The sequence below is a fragment of the Gadus chalcogrammus genome, chromosome 20, assembly GCF_026213295.1.
Source record: "Gadus chalcogrammus isolate NIFS_2021 chromosome 20, NIFS_Gcha_1.0, whole genome shotgun sequence".
Lineage (NCBI taxonomy): Eukaryota > Metazoa > Chordata > Actinopteri > Gadiformes > Gadidae > Gadus > Gadus chalcogrammus.
Window position 1 is genome coordinate 7738036 of NC_079431.1, and position 23111 is coordinate 7761146.

The 23111-nt window shown below is 44.3% G+C and overlaps 1 protein-coding gene and 2 pseudogenes across 1 annotated transcript in view; 1 reads left to right on the forward strand and 2 right to left on the reverse strand.

Moving 5' to 3' along the window:
* Positions 1 to 11: 11 nt before the first annotated feature.
* LOC130373746 (mannose-1-phosphate guanyltransferase alpha-A-like) lies at positions 12 to 11021 on the reverse strand (annotated as a pseudogene).
* Positions 11022 to 13420: 2399 nt separating this feature from the next.
* Positions 13421 to 15675, forward strand: LOC130373381 (heat shock protein beta-11-like; annotated as a pseudogene).
* Positions 15676 to 17390: 1715 nt separating this feature from the next.
* Positions 17391 to 23111, reverse strand: part of LOC130373747 (unconventional myosin-Ib-like) — a 34117-nt gene continuing 28396 nt past the window's right edge. Inside the window, 7 exon segments of the mRNA XM_056580372.1 lie at positions 17391 to 19905; positions 20260 to 20390; positions 20612 to 20764; positions 21105 to 21237; positions 21919 to 22025; positions 22570 to 22704; positions 22893 to 22967. Of these exon segments, the coding sequence (XP_056436347.1) occupies positions 19773 to 19905; positions 20260 to 20390; positions 20612 to 20764; positions 21105 to 21237; positions 21919 to 22025; positions 22570 to 22704; positions 22893 to 22967 (867 nt within the window). The 3' untranslated portion in view covers positions 17391 to 19772.

A 23111-nucleotide genomic window follows, 5' to 3' on the forward strand; every position in this document is an offset into this window, starting at 1 on the left:
ACCGACACCAGTTCGACTTGAAATTGGAAACGTTCTCTAAACGGTGCCCCCAAGAGATAATTATGCTCTTAAGATATTTTGCAACATAAGGCTAACTAGATGTTAGACAAAGGCCCAATATTTTCATCTTGTACAACCGCTATAACCGGATCACTTTCCTCTGATTGCAACGACCTCTGTTGTAATGGAATCAAACGCCCCTTACTTGAGCTGCCGCAGGATACCCAAGCACCCAATCCCAGCCCCCCTAGTGAGTTTACATCTAAGGAAGGCAGGCGGCCTTGATTAGCTTTGAAATGCTAACGTCTCCTATTTATCTTCTGGGGGGTGGGACTAACCGTTAAAAGGCCTAAAGGCTAAATGAACTTGTAATAAGGACACAAGTTACCAACAATATACTTTGCTTTTTATTTAATTATTACAAAAGGCTTTGAATTTGGCAAGTTCCCAAACCGTCGTCAAGTCACCCTTGCTTGTCCAATGTCTCAATTCCATCTCTCATCCAGTCAAATATATTACATGGCTGTGTGCTGTTATTTTAAAAGACTAACAAACGTCATCCTATCCTAATATACAGTTCTGGCATCACTTCAAGGTGAATCACTATGCATGATTTCACTGCTGTACTCTTTGCTGACACTTGAGGCTTCACAAATATATATATCTATAAAAATCTATCATACGACCCACTTAAATGTCCCATACCTCTACCGTTGTGACATGCTATATACAGTAACTCGGCGTTCAGGGCCGGCACGTTCTTTATCCTTCATCGTGACACTCGGTGGGTGCGGCAGGCGGAAGATGAACTAGAGAATGATTTGATTCTTGAAGCTCTGCGGTTCAGGTCTTTGTGCGGGGAGGACAATGGAGTTCAGGATGATCACTTCTGACGGTATAGTCACGTTGCAGCCTAGGAGCACAGGACACGATGGTGAGTTACAGTTCAGCTGGTTTTGTAGTAAATCTGTAAACTGAGGACTGCTCTATGTACAAACCGTTACTATTATAGTGGCACAGATGTTTTTTCTTCTAGAACATTAAACCTCTAGACTTCATTGAGCTTCAAGGTTAAATTGAAACAAGTGCAACTGCAATTCAGCTAACATGTTCTGAATTGATTTCGGAATAAAAGTGAAAATAATTTTGTGTACTTTATAAATTTGCTAGCTGGGTCAACATTCATTTCACAAGCTTTAAGCAGACGTTTCCGATATTGTACGCTTGCAAAATCATCAGGAGCGAGATCCAAAGTTGCATAGACATGCAGTCTCCTGCTCACTTGTGCCATCCAGTGGCACAGTCTTGCAGAGCACTCAACAAATTTGAACTGGCTGAGGGTTAGGTCGTTCTCAGAGCATATCTTGTCTTCTTTGTGATTTGTACCGGATAAAACGATCAAACTGGCTTTTTCAGGCCTTATTTAAGCAAGGCAAACATTAGATTATTGGTTGGCATTTAAAATAGAAATCGTCACTCCCAACATTAGAAAATTAATGATTTTAAATGATTGAACAATTACGATCCGAATGTTTAACTATAGTAAACCGAATGTCCTTTTTTCTGGAATAGGTGAGCAGTAATGACAATTTTGCTCTTCTAGTTACCCAGGATGGTGATGGATGGCGTTAGCTTGCTGTTCTTGAAGAGCGTCCTCGCTGTCTATCTTTGCGTAGGGGTCATTTGGGTTGGGGTCACTCGGGTTCCCTCCACTCTCGCCACTTTCCAATGGTGCTGTCCCATCCACGATGCAGTTCAAAACACAGCAATGATCCTGAGGAGTGTGGACAGGTTATTGACACAACTGAACAAACCTGTCCTCCTCACACACGATCAATATGAGAACGAGAAATGATCTCTAGCTAATGTAGAGCTAGTATTGTGTACCCTTCCTCTGGATATCGACTTCAGCGGTTCCCAACCTTTGGCGGACCATCTCCAGATGCAAGTGTTAAATTGTTTGATTCAGGCACATGCATTGGCTGAGCAAAGAGGGTCAGTGACCCATTTATACAATATAGTTTCTGCAAGAAATTAAAACATAAATTAACTATTTCTATAATTGATAAATTGTCAATGGTTTACAAACATGCTCTACATTCAGCCCTTATGTCACTTTAGACAAATGTTTTAATCAATCACAGTTTTTCAATCCCGATGTTAAAATTCTAAACGCTTGCGTGAACGGGGCCAGGGTCTGTCCTGTGTGGCGGCAGTAGGCCCTAGCTTACTCCGCGTCAGGTCAAGTGCATTAAGCTGGTCTCTAAGCATGTCTCCGGGGAGCTGTACCTGTAGGAGGCTCCGTGCCAGGATGATTGACTCTCTAACCCTCACTCCTGGCACCGATGGTCACCCCCCGTCCCGATGGACACGTTGGGACCAAGCTGAGGACACAGAGACGTTGGTATTGCAATAAGAGGGGGTTGTTGTACATGAAACCTTTATTATCCCTCTATGCAATCTATAAAGGGATTTATTTTTACTCCCCTTGTCTCCTTAAACCTGCACTTCAGGTCTCACATGAGCAGCCTTTATTTATTTTAGTTCAGTTGTATAGCGTTAATATCTATACTGATACTTTGCATAATTGTGACCATAAAAATGTAATAAAGATGCCACCTGGTAAAGGGGCCAGCCAGTGAGTCAGGCCAAGGCTCAATTGTTTGACGTTAAATTATGCATCATTATGGTGTGTTGTGGTGTGTGTTGACTGAAGCATGACACAGCCCATTTACAGGCACAGTCAGTATAAAATTGCTGGGCCCCTTACACAAGCAGAAGGGTCAATATTGGCCGTGGATGAATGTAGACGGTACCTGAACACAACACACAGAAAATGTATGTCGTCAACATCAGCAGACGTACCGTTATTTAGGTGAGGAAAGGATTAAAGAGATTTAAAGACTGAAAGGGCCGCCTATGTACCGCTTATTTTGGGCCCTCCATCCTGGTGCAGGCCAGTCTCTCTGGGTGGGTTATGTGGTAGCGGTTGAGGTAGAGCCGGCTGGCATAGATGGCGGGACCTGTCGGGGAGAGACATCAGATCTGCTGGTCAAGATGCGTTTCTGCCCAGTCTCTTGTTATTGTTAATGAGTTGTTTGAACGCAAAGCAGATATGCTGTTCTCAATGTTGGGGGTAACGCGTTTCCAGTAACGATATTACTGTTTGGGTAACGAAGTAAAGTAACCCATTACATTAAAAATATCGGTAACTACACTTTACTTTACTAGACTATAGTAACGCGCTTTCCTGCGTTACCCAAGCCGTATTTGCCTGCGTGTAAAGTTCTGATCTGTTGTGGTGCGTGCATGCGTGCTGCCTCTGTGTCTGCAGCGCCTGCTTGCCTCGGCACGTTGCCATAGCGATCGGCAACGTGCCAATCGCACGTTGAAAAAATAATTTTCGAGTCCTCCCTGGATCATGTGTCCACCACCGCGGACATTTGGTCCGCCAACAACAAAAGTTACTAGAAATGACGGTGCACTGGATAGACAGCACTTACTTTAAAACTGAAAAGGCCTGCTCTTGCAGGCAAGAGGGGTGAGAGGAAGACTTGTTACACTTACGATGTCAAGCTGCGGAAATAGATCGGTTCATTCAGCTTTGGACCACAACTAAACACAGCTTGTGTCCAGCGCGCTTAAGTGCACATCTGTTTTTAATTTATGTTCCCAAAGCCTGATGTTTTGACCTTGTGTGTTGCTACTGATGACCTAACCATAGCCTACCTTTATCCTGTGTTTGGGGGATTTACAGGAGGGGGCATTTCTTTGTGCATACACGGGTATCGTTATTTCATCTTCATTAATTATATTTTATGAATTGTATGTATGAGAATGTTCTAGGAAGCAATTTGAGTCTGCCTTGTGTATGAAAACTGCATATAAATAATTGCCTTGCCTTGCCCTTTCATATGGTTTCATATGCTATTTTGTATAGGATTTAACAATAACCACTAGTGATGATAGGGCTATGATGGTTGTCCATTATTACAGGTAACTTAAGTAACGGGAAGTAAGTAATAAGTAGTGAACGTTACTTTCAAATGCCAGTAACTTAGTGGAAGTAATCTCAGTACCAATTTACAGAAGTAATAAGTAACAAATTACTTTTTTTGCAGTTACTAGCCCCCAACCACTGGCCCCTGTTCTATACCACCTAAACCTTGAATGTGCAGAAAAACATCTAAAACTCCAGGACCAGCCACGGTAAATATCCGTATGTTACCACAACAACAGACCTTGTATCACGGCCCAGATCCTCACTCCGTATCAAGGCCAACACCAAAGTACAACCCTATGAAGTGACGTGAAGGCTATGGCCTTAATTCTGAGAGGTGTGGGGGTGGTGGTGGAGTTGGTGGTAGAAGTACTCACCCGGCTGACTTGATCTGGCTCCAGAAGCTGAGGGTTTTGTACACGTACAGCTTGCCCTGCCCGGCCAGAGCCGTGAAGATGTCCTGCTCCAGGCGGATGGCGGCGGCCCGGTGCCAGCCGTTGGCCGGCTCCTCTCTGGATGAGGAAGAGCAGCGTTAGGCACACAGTGGCACACAGTGGCACTCCCCCCCCCCCCCCCCTGCCGCCATCCAAACCCAGCCGGGCGGCCGGGCTCGTGTTTCCCGACCAATAACCCGCTGCTATGATATTTGGCAAAAAAAACGTGTCAGTTGTGCATTCGATTACTCCCGTTTTCCACAACACTGCATGAGTCCAGGCACGCATGCCACCGCAATAATCGTTTTGTCGTTTATCTTTTGGGTTTTCACGACGACAAGGTACAATGAAACAGCTCAATGGTTAAACCGTATTCATTCATTCGTTCATGCGTTCCAGTACAAAATTCACTGTTTGGAAAACAAATCTAAACAGGTAATTGCTAAAAGAGGATGGACAAGGCTAGAGACAACAAACCCCAAACGTCCACCCCCCCAAACACCCGCTAGAAAAAAACTGCAAACAAACAGGCTTTTCTGGATAGTGTTGTGTTTGGTTGCAATTTAACAATGACACGCCCAGGTCATGTGTCCACTGGTAGTTTAACTCCCCCTTATATGACCAGGGGCCCCCATTGCAACCCAATAAGCAATTCAAAACAAAGGTGTTGGAAGGCACAAGAGGCTGGCCTGGTCTTGTGTCAACGTAGAACAACTCAACGTTCACCAGTCGGATTACTAGTGCATACATGTATCTGAATGTGTCATGGCCGTCTTGCAGTTCAAAGAAAATTCTCCATTGACTGAATCTGTGGAGATCTCAAATAAAAACCAGAGTGGAAGAGTCTCCATTCTCCATAGTCATCACATTGAGCACGCCCGCTCGTGGGTGTTAAGAGAGCCCCAAAAGATGAAAGGGAGTGTTAAAATATGGATGAAAGGAATATGATTAAAAATGGGCCGTCAGACTTCCACAATGGAAGTTTGTCCATAGGGATAGCGGCCGAAGGGTGGAGCAGAGGGGGTATGGACGAAGCCTGGCTACTTCCAAAAGGGTTTGAATTAAGCACTATTTTATTACTTTGTTCCTTAAAGTTGATTTTTTGTTTTATCGACCTCAGGGCGAACCCATCATGGGTGGACTTGTGAAGCTACACCAGGTAATAATCGACTGATTTAAATGAGACACACTTCCACTCGGTTTAATAAGATCATCTTATTGATCATCTGATTGTTGATGATTGCTGGTGTTCACTCTGCGAGCGAGGCGCAAGCTTCTACTTGTGAACCAAACGGCACACCACGGCTAACACTATGCACACTGCAAAACACGCAGAGCATCGCAGCGGCTCATTACTCACCCGTCATACGGATACCTGATGATTGTATGGAATGGGGTGAGAATGGGGGGATGGGGAAGGGGGGTGGGGGGGCGGTGGAGGGGAAGGGAGGTAAACCATTGTAGAGCAGACGAGAAGGAGGAAGAAAAAAGACAAATGCAGTGACATCAAATAAGGACAAATTGAAATTGTGGGGAAGAGCCGTGGTCGTGCATGGGCCACCTGGACTGGAGACACCGGGCCCACAGCAGGCGGGAAGAAGAAGAAGAAGAGGAGGACGAGGAGGAGGAGGAGGAGGAGCGAGAAGACGGGACTCACAACAGAATGTCCTGCTGGTTCTTCTGGAAGACGCCGAGCGAATTTTCTGTGCTGAAGATATCGGGCGTGAACAGGTAGATGCCGCAGTTGATGATGTCGTCACAAACGTGCCGGGCTTCTCCACGTAGTGCAGGACCTGAAGCGGCCCCGACGACAAGGAAGGCCAGATTAAAGTAGGCGCCTACTTAACGAGAGAATTAATCTAAATGAATTTTCCAATAATAGATTATTAGATTATTACTTTAATTACATTCAGATCCATCTTTATGAAATGGCCTTGAAAGTGTAGGAGAGATCTTGTAGGATGACAAAGAGAGGCAGCATCAGTACCCTCATTGGTTTCCTGGTTTGCAACTAATACAGCACGTAGTTGAGCGACTGCGTCCCTGTTTGCCTAGCAAAAGACCACATCAAAAAAAAAAAGTTCAGGATCAATCGATCCCTTACAGGGTTACATCGTCAAAAGATAACCAAGAATTATGCTCCGACACACGACAGTTTGCTGCATTGCTGCTAGCGGAGCGCAACCTGGTGTTCCCCAGAGAGTGGCAGGTTGCTCTGATACCTGGCAAAGCATCTCAGACTCGGATCTCTTTCATTCCAGCAGCATAAGTGCCTGCGCCGTATTAACTGCTGTACTAAAGGAAAGGTTTAGCGTTGGGACTGTATTATATTTAGGGTTATGGGTAGGAGTAGCAGTTATATATAGATACAGACAGGTCCATAAATATGGGAAATTTTCTGGCTCTAAACACCACCACAATGAATTTGAAATGAAACAAACAAGATATGCCATTAACTGCAGACTTTCAGCTTTAATTTTGGGGGTCATTAACATCCAAATCAGGTGAACGTGTGGGAAGAACAACAGTTTGTATATGTGCCTCCCACTTTTAAGGGACCAAAGTAATGGGACAAATTAACAATACTAAATCAAACTTCACTTTTTTAATACTTGGTTGCAATCCTTTGCAGTCAATTACAGCCTGAATCTGGAACGCATATTATACATCCTAGATGCTGGGCACTTTCATCCCGGTGCATGCTCGCAGGCCCTCTACTGCAACCGTCTCAGTTTCTGCTTGTTTTCTTGGGCATTTTCCCTTTCGTTTTGTCTTCAGCAACGCTGAAAGGCATGCTCAATCGATTCAGGTCGGTGATTCACTTTACACATGCTTGCATTCCACTTCTTTGCCTTAATAAACCTTTGGTTGTTTCGCCGCATGTTCGGGTCATTGTCATCTGCACTTCGACAATGCCGTCCAACTGAGTTATGAAACATTTGTGCGAATATGAGAGATAATATTGCCCGAACACTCAGCATTCATCCTGTGTTTTGTCAGCAGTCACTACCATCAATAATACAAGTGAAGCACCGTTACCATGGCAGCCATACATGCCCAAGCCCAGACACTACCACACAATGCAATCACTGATGACCCGGGCGGTGGTCTACTTTGGATAAGAGCAGATTTCCTTCCTCTCCAACTCTTATCTTTCTTCCCATCACAACCTCTAATTGGCCCCCTCCCCCTGTTTTTGAGGCTCACCCTGGTTTAACACTCTCGTGGTGAACCCTCTGTATTCACTCTGTGAAAGTCCTTCTCTTGATTGTTGACTTTGACACACAGACACCTCTCTCCTGGAGAGTGGTCTTGATCTGGCCAACTGTTGTGAAGGGTGTTTTAATTCACCAGGGACAGAATTCTGCTCGGTCATCCATCACAGTTGTTTGCTGTGGTTCTTTCCTGGGTCTTTTGCTGTTGCTGAGCGCACCGGTGCGTACTTTCTTTTTAAGAATGTTCTGAACAGTTGATTTGGCCCACACCTAATGTTTTTTGCTATCTCTCTGATGGGTTTGTGTGATAATTAATAATATTCATTCATTGCATTTATTTAGCGCTTTTCTAGACAATCAAAGACGTCCATACAGTGAACGGGGGGGGGGGGGTGACCCCCTCACTAACCCACCACCAGTATGTAGCACCCATTTGGATGATGCACGGCAGCCAATCCGGCGCCAGAACGCTCACCACACACCAGCTTGAGGTGGAGAGTGAGGGATGAGGTGGAGAGAGGGAAAGGAACATTTAAACACTATCGACCATAATTAAACACTAATGATCACATTTAAACACTATCGACACAGTCCACATGCAAACACTATCGACCATATTTAAACACTATGGACCACATGTAAACCCTATCGACCACATGTGAACACTATCGCCCACATTTAACACTATGGACCACATGTAAACCCTATCGACCACATTTAAACACTATCGCCCACATTTAAACACGATCGCCCACAGTTAAACCCTATCGACCACATGTAAACCCTATCGACCACATGTAAACCCTATCGACCATATTGAAACACTATCGACCACATTGAAACATGTAACCCAGATGATGAGGATGGCTTGCTTCACTGATAGTGATGGCTCCTTGATCTCATATTGAGAGGTGACAGCAACAGATTCCAATGCAAATAGAAACACTTGAAATGATCTCTAGACCTTTAATCTGCTCCTTGTAAATGGGATAGATGAGGCAAATAACACACACCAGCCATGGAACAGCTGAGGCAGGCCAAATTGTCCGATATACTTTGGGTCCATTAAAAAGTGGGAGGCACATATACAAAGCTGTTGTAATTCCTACAAAAACACCGTTCACCTGATTTGGAAGTAACACCCCAAATTAAAGCTGAAAGTCTGCAGTTATAGGACATCTTGTTCGTTATTGTCAAAATCCATTGTGGTGTGTATAGAGAGCCAAAAAATAAATATATATATATATATATATATATAGATATACTACCACTTCACACTCTATCTATCGAGAGATAGATAGATAGATAGACAGATTCGTGTTTTTGAAAATAAATATTTTCTAACCACCTACAAGGCGGCTGGGTGTATTTATCTCCTGCGTCATCATGTTTCCTTTTCATCGTCTGCCCAACCCACGACCACCACGTTAATCAGGCTTCAGAGACCTGGGGCTGTTTGTAGGGGCTACACCGTCGTCCAGGATGACCAGGCTGCTGGGTCTCCGTGCTCCCTGGTGGAAGGCCAGCATCTCGGGCAGGGGGAACTCCGAGCACACGTCCGCGTTCAAGACGAAGAAGGCCTGGGGGCCGCCCGACAGGATCTGGTCTCTGAAGTGGTACAGGCCCCCGCCAGTGCCCAGCGCTGCGTACTCCTGCAGGTACCTGACACCCAGCGGGGCGACAACACGTCCAGAGTTGGGGTAAAACAGTACCTCGGTTTGTGGTGAACTGGCCGGACTTCCCTTACTATTATATACGATGCAACGTCTAATTTTGTTATTATTGTATCGTTTTTATTAAATATAAATGTGGCTGTAATGTAATTACAGGTTTTTTCTATGAATGTGTAAATAAAAACATCGACCATCTGGTGACGTTTAATAGTGAAAAGGATGAAATACTTTTACATTATTCTTTAGATTTTAACCCTTAATATTTTCTCTGTATTGTTGTAGTGGATACTTGAAGACATGTGTATTGATACAGCACAAGATCTGTTGTACTGTTTACATTCTGTTACTAGCCATTTACCTTATGGTGATTTTGAATTCCTGCTGGGAAGTGAACAAGAACCTCGTCAGCTCTTCGTTTGGCTGATAAAAGCCAATGAGCAGGATCTCCTTCATATTTGGTACCTTAAATCAAAACAAAAAAAATAACACAAATGTCAGCTTGATAAAATGCAGTTGAACCATGTGTCTCTTCAATTACTGCATCCAGGCAGTATTCTACCCGTGTACATTTAAGACAGAGATTGGACCTATACAAATTGATGATGACAATAATCGGATTATTTACATTGTATGTTCAACTTTTCAACTTGTGTATACAATTCATATGAGTTCCTGCTTGTCAAGACAGGACAAGACATTCGAAGAACATTTTTGTATTTGGCTGCCTGAGAATAGAGTACAGAGTAAGTGAGACACCCACCTTGGCGCATGCTTCAATGTGATGCTGGCAGCATAGGCACCCCCGGCCACTGGAAAACAAAGGCTTAGGGAACCTCAAATGAAGCGGCCTGAACCGTGTCCCTGCAGAACATAAACAGGTTCAGTGGTTGAATACTGGAGCTATTGTTAGTTCCTAAAGATAAAACACATGTAGGCCTGTAGAGTAAAAGGCTAAAGACGATCCACAAGTGGGTCGGTTGAGACATTAGATGAGTCATGGAGTAAGAATTGAGACACAGTAGGAGCAATCGTGTATTTTATTCTAACCTTTATATTATTGACCAGCTGGTCGTAGCATGTCCTACCATTGTCGTTGTTTTCAGTTAAATGATATAAGGCTACGTTATAATATAAACACGATCAGCTGTTTCTCGATGACATCCTACAATGTAACCACCAAGTACTACAATACCAAAAACTGCCGGTGGCTCGTAGAATCAGTTTAACGAAAGTAGGTCACTCCTCAGCCTTTTGTGGGGACCGTCCAATTAAAATAACCGCCTCAACATCTTTGATAAAATAACACAGTGGCAGTCCCTGTCAGGCAGAATAGTGCAGCTTCGGTAGAAAGTGCATATCCACGTCACACTGTCCACTTCCTTGTTCCGGTTTGAAGGAAAGAAACGAACTGGATTTAGAATTATTTAAATATTGATCGTTAAAGGAGTATGGTTTAAATCTACATGCAGAAAGATGAATTACAAACGTCATGGTTTAATTATTTGAATGATAGGAATATAAGTACTTCGAGTGAACTCGTTCTAGTGAGTTCCACCTGGCTTATTTTCGCTGCCACGATCCAGATCCATTATTTGGATCGTGGCACGTTTTATATTTCACCACCAGGCCACCTCCCCCAGAGCAGCAGAACAAGGTACCTACATGGATGCATTAATGGGACGTGCTTTACCAGAGCCATCCAGGCGGTGGCGATATTCCCGTCAACCGAGTACTGCAAGCACCGCTCAATTTTTTATTCATAGGCTTTCTTCTTTCTTTCTTTCTTTCTTTCTTTCTTTCTTTCTTTTTCTTTCTTTCTTTCTCTTTCTTTCTTTCTTTCTTTCTTTCTTTCTTTCTTTCTTTCTTTCTTTCTTTCTCTTTCTTTCTTTCATTCTTTCTTTCTGTTTTACTTTCGTTCTTTCTTTTGTTCTTTCTTTCTTTCTTTCTTTCTTTCTTTCTTTCTTTCTTTCTTTCTTTCTTTCTTTTTGGGTTTACCCAAAAAACTCTCAACGACTTCAGACTTTGAATCATCGTCAATTTAGTCGTTAATAGTTTGTTCAAACATTTAACAGATCAACACACTTTGATAGTGAATTATATCAAAACAGATTTTCGATATCATTTATCCTTTTTCAGAATTAACAGTGTTAAACCCACTTTGTATACTTCCAGTTGGTCTCATGACTTCTGTTGAGGCGAGAGCGTGAGGATTCCAAAATACAAACCATAATACACCTGTAGACAAAGGAAGGAATTTACATTTTTAACTAGCCTATGTTATGTGTATGTCAACAAATTATCTAACCATCTTAATGAGAGAATATATCTTTCTCTTGAAAAACAATAAACACATACTTCCACCCTGAGTTTAACCCAACCAACACATGTCGTGCAGGGAATGAAACAGATCTGCCAAATACTTAGTAGCCGCAAGGAAATTACTAGGTGGACTATTTCTGTAGGATGTTGAGATTACGGCCAGATATTGATACCTTGGTTAAAGCAAAGTGTGGGGAAAAAAGTCTGGACTTACAATAATTTTATGACACATAGATTGGAACCACCACTTTGGCCCATGAGTGGAGGTGTATTCTACAATGTGGAGCTCTGGATTTAAATCCGATTTTCTTGGGGCCTTCACTGGCCTGGTCCAGGAAGTACAGGTTGGCGTACTCCAGCATTAGATCGATGGCCGTCAGCAGGAGGGTGTCTTTGTTGCTGTCCAGCTCACTGAAGTAGTTCTTCACCGGCATGATGGAGGAGGTGGAAATACCAAGCATCTCCCCTGCCTTGGACACCTACACACACAATATACATCCATACACACACACACACATTATACACACTATATATTACCTTTAACTCTGTATTTTCCTCTCTCTCTCTCTCTCTCTCTCTCTCTCTCTCTCTCTCTCTCTATTGTTATTATGCACGGTGTATACAACAACAACAACAGGATGATCACAGGCCATTGCATCCTGTATGAAGTCTATTCCAGGCTCCCTCCGAGATCAGCTTTGAGACCGGATCAAGAACTCAAACAAAATCAAACATACGCTGCTGTTGCTGCTACTGCTGTGGCTTCTACTTTGATGGAAACCAACAACGCAAAAAAAGTTTTTCATTGTTAAAACCATAAGAAATGTAGGTAATGATTCATACCAATATCTTCTCCAATATGGACACAATAAGTGGATTTAAACTGTAATTTTCATGTCATGTGGAAAGTAATATTAAGACATGAGCTAAAATACATTTTCCTTGTTGAAGAAATTCGCAAAATATATATTTTTTAGCCTCAAATAGCTAAAAGAAAATTGATTTTTCTGGCCATTCAAATCGCTCGAAAAGAATAAGAAATTTACCTCGGACGATTATTATTTCCAATCAGATCACTCGATTTCTTTTTGATTATATAAAAATAAAATCGATTTTAGATATAATACTAAAGGAATAAAGCAAACTAATGAATAAATAATTTATGAATACTACAATAATACAAAATGCACAACTATATAATATATGATAGTTATGACTTGGATGATGAAATAATGAATATGGAATGATAGCATTGATTGAAATAACATTGGAATGTTAGTATTGTTACAATTATATTCATAGGAATATATCCACAAATATACATTATTTCTGTGTATTTCTATATTAATGTTATTATTAATACTATTATTAATAATATTCATAACGATTCATAATTCTTCTTCTGATTATCATGCATTGTTATATTAATCAGAAAATACAAGTAAGAAGAACTGATTCAGTCACTTTCCTGTTAAAACTAAATTACAACTTAGTCATTACAAGTTATCAAAATAGGCAAACGTGTAGGCCTATTTGTGTTTCAAGGGACCATTGCTTTGAATGTCATCTTATTCTAAAAGAAGAAGGTGTGACAAGTTTTTCGGATGTATTTGAGGGTGTGCGCGTCCAGGCATCAGCATAATCATCCCCTTTATTAAGATCAATTTCCATAGAGCTGCCACCGTGTGTTCACATCCCAAAATAGCAGCAGGCCAAGGCAGCGTGGCATGTGGCAGTCATGGTGCAGTAATACTCTGGCTGGTTTTAGACTATGAGGACAGTGGCGTCGTCATAACAGTCTCACACACACTGAGCCTTGGGAATGCTGCTCTGGAACCTTCCGGGAGCGTATATAAAGGCAGGTGGTCTCAGAGGAAGGGACACACAGCAATCCTAACAAGAAGTGAACACGGGACCCTAACGTCTGCAAAGGATTTTCCAACAACGCGTCTTCTTTTTCGATTTCTTAACCCTGAAACTCGCACAGGATGCTCTGCCCCAGCGTGTTCCAGCCCTCCCAGGTCAACATGGGCCTCATGCCCATCATGGATCTGCACTGGCCCATCCGCAGCCTGTGGCCCGAGACCAGGCCCATCTTCTACCAGATGGAGCAGGAGATGTTCCGCCACATGCAGGAGATGAGGCACAACATGGAGTTTATGGATCGCCTTCACCAGAAGATCTTCGAGGAGATCGAGCAGTCTCACTCTTCCTTGAGCTCCTCCTCGTCCTCGCCCGTCTACAAGCCTATCGCCTTCCAGGTGGGGAAGGACAGCGGCAACTTTGCCCTCAGCCTGGACACCAAGGACTTCCCCGGAGGAGTTGTCCGTCAAGCAGGTGGGCCGCAAGCTGCGGGTCAGCGGCAAGACGGAGCGGAAGCAGGACGACGGAAAGGGCTCCTTCTCCTACCGTTGCCAGGAGTTCAGGCAGGAGTTTGACGTGCCAGAGGGGGTGGACCCCGACAACATCACCTGCTCCCTGGCGGCGGGACAGCTGCAGATCCACGCCCCCGCGAGAGTATCGGCGATGGGAAGGAGAGAGTGGTGCCCATCCAGTTCACCCCGGCCATCACCTCCTCACAGAAGGACGAGGGAGCCGCCAGCCCCAGCCCAGCCTCCACAGAGACCTCAGCCAAGGCGGACTGAAAACGGACCCTGAACACCTTTTTTTTGTCGATTGTCATTGTTTTAGTTTGTTGTCATCATAACCTAGCTGGCTCTGGAAATGATTCCACTCCATAAACCCCTGGTATGGTTTGGTAATAAATAGACATTGAAACCGCGCCCATATCACTGTTTAATGGTGTGTTTTTCCTTCTGTAGAGGCCAAAATATGTTCGGACCTATTGCCTCTAACTCTGTCAAAACAATTCTAGCAAAGGCAGGATTAGGTGGTAAATACCTTTTGGGTCCACAGATACTATCCTTTACTATGATATTATGTATTTACAAACTAAATGAAAACTGAACTAAAGTATAAACTGAACGGTATTATGAAGTGAGGAAGCATTTCCTTACACATTTATTTTGGAGAATAAACCTTTTTTTGTAAATTACTTTTTACCTTGTTTACAATGTGTTATAGTGTATAGTTCTGTTCGGTTCTGTTCGGTTCTGTCCTGTTCTGGACACACAGTTGTTTCACTATAACTGTTGGTAGTGCATTGGATATAATAAGTAACTTATTTATCAACATCAGATGCCACGTTCAGAGGCTAAGCGTCTATACGCGACTATTGCTGTTGTCTGATCAACATTCAATGATAACAGCAACACCCTTGCTATCATTATTGTTTGACCTCATTCTGAGTTTATGTACACGACACTGAAGGTGTAAAATATCGTGTAAGGTGCTGAAAGGCAGAGGCAGAAGGGCTAATATATTTATGCGCATTGGCACCATCTAGCGGTTACCAAGATAACTTCACCCATGACATCAAACCTGAAACAGTTTCATACACCTCCAGCAGATTGAGCCTCAAAATGCATGCTTCAGTGTTTGAAGTGGATAAAACAGTGGTCCAAACCACAGGGGTGGATCAGTGGTTCTTTTCCACTGCAAGTATTGTAGGCTACATGTATTGTAGACTATTGTAGACTACTAGTTGACCTTGCCTCAGCCTAACCGCATAGATTGGCTAGGGATTATAGCCTATAATATTGGCCTACCCCCTGATTGTCCGAGTCGAAGCAAGCAACAGACTTTACGTAATATCCAATGCAGCTGGATTTCATTGCTGCAAAGCATTACAGCACAGCAGAGGAAACACGGGAAAATCCAATTTTATCACCATGAAAATCCAGTTATTTAATTTACAGAACACCTGGCTCTCTGGCGCTATGGATCCAAGGAGGGCAACCCGGGACAGATTAAAACCTAGTCGTAAAACCTTCATCTTCTTCTGCGTGAGATCGGCCGATGTGTTTGGCCTGGGAGGGATTGTTTCCGCACCTGTCTCTCTGTCTGCCTCACCCAGAACCTCTGCCAGCAGGATGGAGCATCCCCATGGCAACCCACGGTGACCTCATCCAGACTTATTGATCCAACGACAGCAAGCAACGGTCGGCCAGGGAGCCCTGGCTGAACCCGTGGACCCAGCAAACACACATCTTGTAACGTATCTAAAGTAATAAATGGTTGACAGTTGTCCTACAGGGGGAGATGTTGTGCCAAAGTCAACCTTGAGGGGTCGCTGGTGGGGGGGGGGGAAAGGTTGAGAATCCCTGTGAGAGACTACAGTCCTACTAAGTCAAAGTTGGGGCTATATGTGTTTAAAAGTCTGCCACTCAAGGGTCCTTTTTAAGTTTTAAAGATCAGTGAGTGAGCGCTGGTGTAAGATGAGCACTGTTGGCATCGTGCTTGATCAGGGGGTGTTGGAGCTCGGCTGCTGGCAGTCTGCCTACTTCCCGTCCTCCTTCACCTTCCGGTTCACCTTCAGTACCGAGGGGCTCGGGGTGCAGTGGTGCGCACCTCCTCGGGAGATATATACGTCAACGTCACGGCCCACCGCACCCGATAGCGATTATACATTGAGCCGTGGAGGATTTGACGGCTTGTTGGAAACGACTTGGGACTAACCGCCCTCATAAATCCAATTAATGGTCCATTTAATAAATAAGAGGTCCGTCGAGCAGAAGTGCACGACAGTGTAGATCTTGAAGGCCATATCTATACTCCATCAACATCTCGACATGCTTCGACAGTGATGAAAAACGCGTTCGCCACAATTGGCAAGCCAAGTGTTTGGACTCAAACTCGACCTACTTGCTCAACTTTGTTACTGAATGTTCAATGTCAACTCTATTAGAAGGATAGTAGTAATTACTAAGCACTCAAAGTGTAGGCTGTGTGGCAGCAACCCACGGAGGTCACCGTGGGTTGCAGACCAGGCAGATCCTCTGAAATCAACTCGCTCCCCCACTAAAAGCAGGGTCTGCTTTTATCAAAGCAGATAACTAACCTGTCAAGTAGAGTCATTCCTGTCAACATTTTGAAAGAGATGAGCAATGTTTAGGCTACTTTGGATCAAATAGAGTCAAATTGATTTGACACAAATTTGATCTCATGGCATACTGTGCAGGTCCATTGTCATGTTCCCCTTGGTTCCACTAATCACCACGACAAGCTTAGAGGTCTGTATCGTGGGGGGAGGGCCTCTATGTAATCCGCTGGCCTTACCTATTGGGATGATGATATATATAAATGACGTTATATTTTAAACTCACTAGGTGGCGCCAAAGACTGCCCACTATCACGAGGGGGGCCGAACATGCCTATAAAACGCGTCATAATTCTGACCCCCATGCAAGCTCCTCTAAACCAGATAGTTACCCAACGCAAATGCAGGGTTTTGCTCTTCAACCCCCGCGTTGTGTAGGCCTATCGAGTACTTTAGGATAGATTAACATAATTCATAGCATGATTCCCCTAATTCGGAAACGATGCGATAGACCACAAAGCCTTTGGTAGGCTCCAATGGCTGAATCTCCACGGAGAGTTCGGGGCTCCTCCCTTGATTCCCATCCGGCGAAGTGGTGGGAACCGAGTACGGGACAGACCAAAAAGCGCTATTTTTACAGCGCCGTGCTCCATCTGTATAGAGTGCTGCTCCCCCGGGACTGGCCGCCGGCAGCCACCCCTATGCCGCGGAATTTAACCCGGGACAGCTCCCCCAAGATGTGATGGAAAACATCTGGACAGCTGTTGTGTTCTAGGCCTACAACAAGGCCCAAGTATTCATCTGCACCGGTGGTAGCCACCCTGTCCAAGAGCTCTCCCACTACCAGCTAACTGCTAGTACCATTGAGTAACCCAACAGCTCCAGAATCCCATAACAATAAACTCATTACACATTGTGCAGGCGTAATAAAAAACACTCAGTCAGTTATTAATTATCATTGCTTATTTAATTTAAAAAAAGATTAATAGTAAATGTGATACATTGAGTTCCATTGAAACATGTCCATGTTGATCTCAGCGCAGGTAATTAGGCACACAACATGAATGAATACATCCTTTCTATCCATCCTTCCGTCATACAGTAAACACACCAGAGAGCGAGAGGAGAAACAACCTCAGCGAAGACACAATGGAGACTGCCGTCCACTACAACCCATCCTGTCCCGAGAAGGAAGACCAGCAACAGGATCCCCACTCCCCTCCTTCCCAGCTTGTGTTTTCTGAGGCATTACAAAAACCACGTAAAAACATATATATTTATACTTTAACCATCATCGTTTAAGAGAGGGTATCCCGATAGACACTGGTGGGTAGTGCTTTCCCCGCCCCCCAGCAGGCACCTTATAGGAAAAAAATATGGTCCGTACATTACCCTCCGCCGAAAACGTCCGCGTGAAGATCATCATATTAAATATACTTCAAAACTATAAACGCACTTACTCGCTGTTCATCGGTACGAAACAAAATAGGTAGCAACACCACGTTTGTACCAGGCTATAAGCATCGGCTAGTCACACTCAATATCCTGCCTTTTGTTTCTTCCGTTTGCCAGGAAACACATTGCATTTATAAGGCCCATTAGCCAAGAGTGGGTCATGCACTACAATGGAAAAAATAACCCCCAATTGCAATGGCAACAACAATAGCAACTCCACCAGCACAGCAATAAGAAACTAGGACGCTCTAGTGCAGAGTGTCCTCCCATGCCATGGCTGCAGCTAAAAGAGCTATGTACAGGTTATGGTACAGCCAGGGACAGAACTATGTACACAGCACGATTCAATTCTACTGACGATTTCAGGTGTTTTTTTTGGCTTTTTCCTCAAAGTTTTGGCTTGTTTTTCCATGCTGTGTCACTGTGTAAGCACAATACTTCAGAATGTCATCTTTTCTTCCCTTGGGTGGGAGTCTTTTTTGTGGTTCCACAAAAGAACCCCAACAATGTTTTGGGATCTTAGGAAATGTGATTTCACCTGCAAGATTCTTGTTACTTTATACATTGATTTGGATTTGGGATGGGACAGATGTTGACAGAGTTGTGTTGTACTGGTCTATGATGGCACCTGCCATGACAAAGCATCCCATTTAATTAGATGGGAGCATTGGATGAGATTTTTACAACTGCACAAAACTGTATGGATCCTGGCATTGGTCATTGTGCTGTAAAGCAAATCAAAGAGAAAACCAATGTACGTGCAGCATATAATTATGCCCCCTTCATCTATTCTAACTTTTTGGCATCATTATTAACATAAACACTAACTCAATGCCTATATTGGACTCTAGGTCAGCACTAGAGAAATGTCCACCGGATAAAAACAGATCCATTGAATGGCACATAGGAGTTAAGGAATACAAACGTTTTTTTTTTTTGCTTGGCAAATCAAATTTGTCAATAATTGGCTTTTAAGGGGAATGGACAATATAAATTATCTGGAAAAACAATCAAAACCCTATCCAAATCATCTTAATTTCTCTTTTCTTTTCCCATTCAAACCATAAAGAATATAAGTGCAAACAATAAGTCTATCAGAAAACCAATCTTAAATCCCAGTTTGAAAAGCTCTTTGTAAATCTCTAATTTCTTCTTATTTTTGACTCGGTCAGATCACAGATTAGCCAAAGCCAGTCAGGGCTGTAGCGCTTCGTTCGAATCGTCACACGCACGTCAACAACCCCAGAGACATCTAAAGAAAGGTACAACTTACAGGCAAAATAATCAAAAGTGATCATCTACATCGTTGAATCACACCACCGTCGCCACATCAGACAGTAAAGTTTGTCTTTTCGACGAAACACAACACTACGATCATACAATATTTCCCCGTTAACACCTTTTCTTGGCATGCAACCCAGCAGAAGAGGGCTCTCCTCACCAGAAAAGCGGTGTCTTGATGAACACGATCAGGTGCCGAATAATAACGACGACGGCTATGAAAGAAACAAATAAAAAAACAATAATCACAATCAGTTGAATAATTGCACAGTCATTTGGGAGTCGGGAGTAGAGAGGGGGGGGGGGGGGGGGTGGAGGGGTGCTTGAGAACAGGGGCTCGGGGAAAGGGCTTGGTCGTCTGGTTTGATTAGCCGGCCTCAAGAGCTACTCCGTGGAACTCTGAGAGGAAGGCTGGGTGCGGGGGGGGGGGATTGGAGGGGGGGTGTGGCAGCATGGTTACGCCGTCGAGGGAACAGACACCTCCAGCAGACGGTTGTTCTTGCGCTTGCAGGACGCGCCATTGCCGTTCTTCGGCGCTCCCTGCACAAATTTGACACACACCTTGTCCTGCTTGAACTGCACCAGGAACCTGCCGGGGGAAACACATGATCGGGCCCAATGGTTAACACCGAGCTTCGCCGGAACCAATCACTGGAAGACAAAGACAGCTACTTCTTTCTGGCCCTAAATAGGCAGTTTAGTACAAGTGAAGATGCAATTAGAACGAAATAGATCCACAAGAAGACATGTCTCTGGACACTAAATTTCGTACCAAATGTCTCAATTGGAATTTGGCATAAGCATACAAATATGTGCAATTGACAGACCCTTTTTTGGGGCTGTTCATGATGAATTTGGGCATGTATATAAGGCGTTTGTGTGTTAGGTATGCATGTGTGCATGCGTGTGTGTGTGTGTGTGTATGTATTTCAGGAGCCCTTACTCATCTGAGATGTCTATGTCCAGGTGATCGTGGTTTACGGCCGTGGCGCCCGTGCGACGCAGCTTGGTGATGATCTCAATCAGGTGCTCGCTGCTCAGTAGGAAGTCCCCTTTGGTCGCCCCGGCAGAACCCTGAATGGAAAATAAATACTTAAACACAGCCTTGCATCTCTTGTTTGTAGATTTCAATTGCAAACGACATCTTTGGTGACATTTGGCCCAAAGAAATGGATCACTTAGTGTTTCAATTTGGTGTAGGGTTAATTATTCTCTCCACAGGATAAAGACCAGCCTGTTGATCGGCGGCCACAGCCAATAAGAATCTCTCTCGTCGTACACGGGGTCCCGCCCACCTCTTTGAGTTTGAGCGCGAAGAAGCCGTCGTTCTGCGTGCTGACGGAGATGCTGGCGAGGTCGGGCAGCGGCACGCTGGCCTTCACCTGGCCCGTCTTCTGGTCCGCCAGCACAAAGTTGTTCTTGGTAAGCAGGAAGATGCGAGCGGTGCCCTGTACGACGACGACAGAAAACACGATTTCATTCTGCATTAAAGCCAGCAAAAGCTTTTCTCAGATCCTGGGATTTCAGTTAACAGTAAACCTAAGAGACCGAGTGATTTGTTACAATGATTATGCTTCTCTTTCATCTATAATTCATGAACTAGTCCAGTGTTAATTCTGCTTGACCAAGACCACCTGTGACGATGGGTCAGCCACAGACTTCTAAATAAACCTCACAAAATGTTAAAAACTGTCCGAAACGAACTGGTTTCAGGTGAGGTATTTTCTCCTTGTCTCCACTGTATTCCGGAGGAATTCCGTGCTCGTGTGATAGTGGTGCTGGGATTACCTTGCCGTTGGCCCGGTTTATCTTGTTGACCACGTCGGCCAGCAGGACCTTCTCGTCCATGGCGCTGCTCAGCTTCTGGTACTTGGGGTTCTTGCTGATCTCCAGGTAGTCCCCTCTGAAAGGCTGCCCCACGCTGAGGGGAAGATGCAACACCGTTCAGCTCTCAGTAGGCACCAGTACAGCGGGAACCATGGAGGTTCTGCGATGAGCATGCTCATCGCACGCGCAGGGATTTCAAATACTCTGAAATACTGATAAGGGTTATAAAGGAGAGACATAGCAGAACAAAAAGTACTATTTTTAAATAGGCAACCGCAAAAAACTTTCCTCCAGCTCTACTCCCTCCCTACTTTTCACCCATTGCTCGGAGATGCATTCACGCATCTGTGATTCACTGACAAGATGAATTTCCCAAACCAATCAGTAAGAAGCCCTGGTCCGAAATGAGCCGGGAACAGTCTTAATTAAACAGGGTTATGCTCGGACAACCAGAACAGATATCCTCACAGCGTATTTCCTTCACTAATAGCTGACAGATGGCTCGGACATTTCTCATAAGTTAGACTCAAATTATAGCTCTTAAATCTGACTACAGCAGCTAAACCTTGTATTTCAGAATGAAAAACAGCCTTATTATAATTATGATAAAATGACTTCTGATAAAAAAAAAAAAAACAAGATAGTAACAGTAACTAGATGATAGCTGCTTTTGAACGACTGTTTACAGAGTCTCCCGTTCTGATACTTTGTCTCTAACGATCTAGGGGATAGCGGGTGAGGCTGAGGGGAGCTTGGCGGGGGGGGGGGGCTGTACCTGCTCGGGTACAGAGCCTTCTTATCCTTGAAGATCTCGCTGGCCTGCAGCTTCTCCTCGAACACCGCCTTTCTCTCGTCCGTGAACCGGCTCCTATACTTCTTGCACTACATACACACAAACACAGAAACCCTTTAGAACAGACTTGTCATTCTATAGGTCGCCTCAGCTGCTTTCTATTCATATACATACAGTATCTATACCTCGCCCTGATCATCTGATGCATAGAGCAAGCTAAGCCTCGCAGTCGCAGCATCTTGAACCCTCAAGACCAGATTCTCATTGACTGGCAGCATTGTCACTCACAGAAATGTAGATCCAGGTAAGATACGACTCTGGTCAATCGGGTTTATTCGTATATTTACATCCATGTATTTATGCAGCCGTTAATATATACATTTTTGGTAGACAGCTGGGCAATTGTATTAAATCCCATTTGACACACGTTTCCCTCACCATCTGTGGCATCTGTTTCTCCCAATGTACAGTTTCCACTAGCGTAAGGGCTTTGATTGGTCAGGCTTGCATGTCAGTCAAGACACAGTTAACCAACCCTGTGTCCAAGATTCTCTGTGTGGACGGGCTTGCTTCGTGAGACTATGTGACGCCCGACCAAAAGTAGGAGAGTGTGTTTGCGAGCACTCCACCTACCCTCCAGTGGTGGAAGATGCTGCGGAGCTCCGTGTGAGCCGTGTCCAGGAAGCGGTAGGGCCGGGTGGGCCAGCTCCCGCCGATGGGGGACATGGAGGGCAGGTCTCGCTTCAGGCCCAGGAAGTACTTCTGCATCTGGAAGCACGACGGGGGTGGGGGCGGGCATCGTGAGCAGGCTTATGATCCGATCCTCAAACAACCTCAAAGTGGAGAAGCCTGGTTCTGGTTCTTCGTAGTTATTATTTTGTTTATACACCACCGACAACCCCACACCTTACACAACAACAACAACACACAAAGTTTTATCAAGGCCTGCTACGTACGAGTCTCTGCATGATGAAGCTGTAAATCTTTCTGCCCGCGTTGGCTCTGAAGAACTTCCTGTACTCCCGACGGACCTGGTGCAAAGATACAAAACACAGCTGTCAATTACCTCCTCGGAAACGGAGAGAGAAACAAGGCACTGTACCACAGAGTGACGGGTTGACAGTGGAGTATGACAGCAAAATACTCACACACCCACACACACACACACACACACA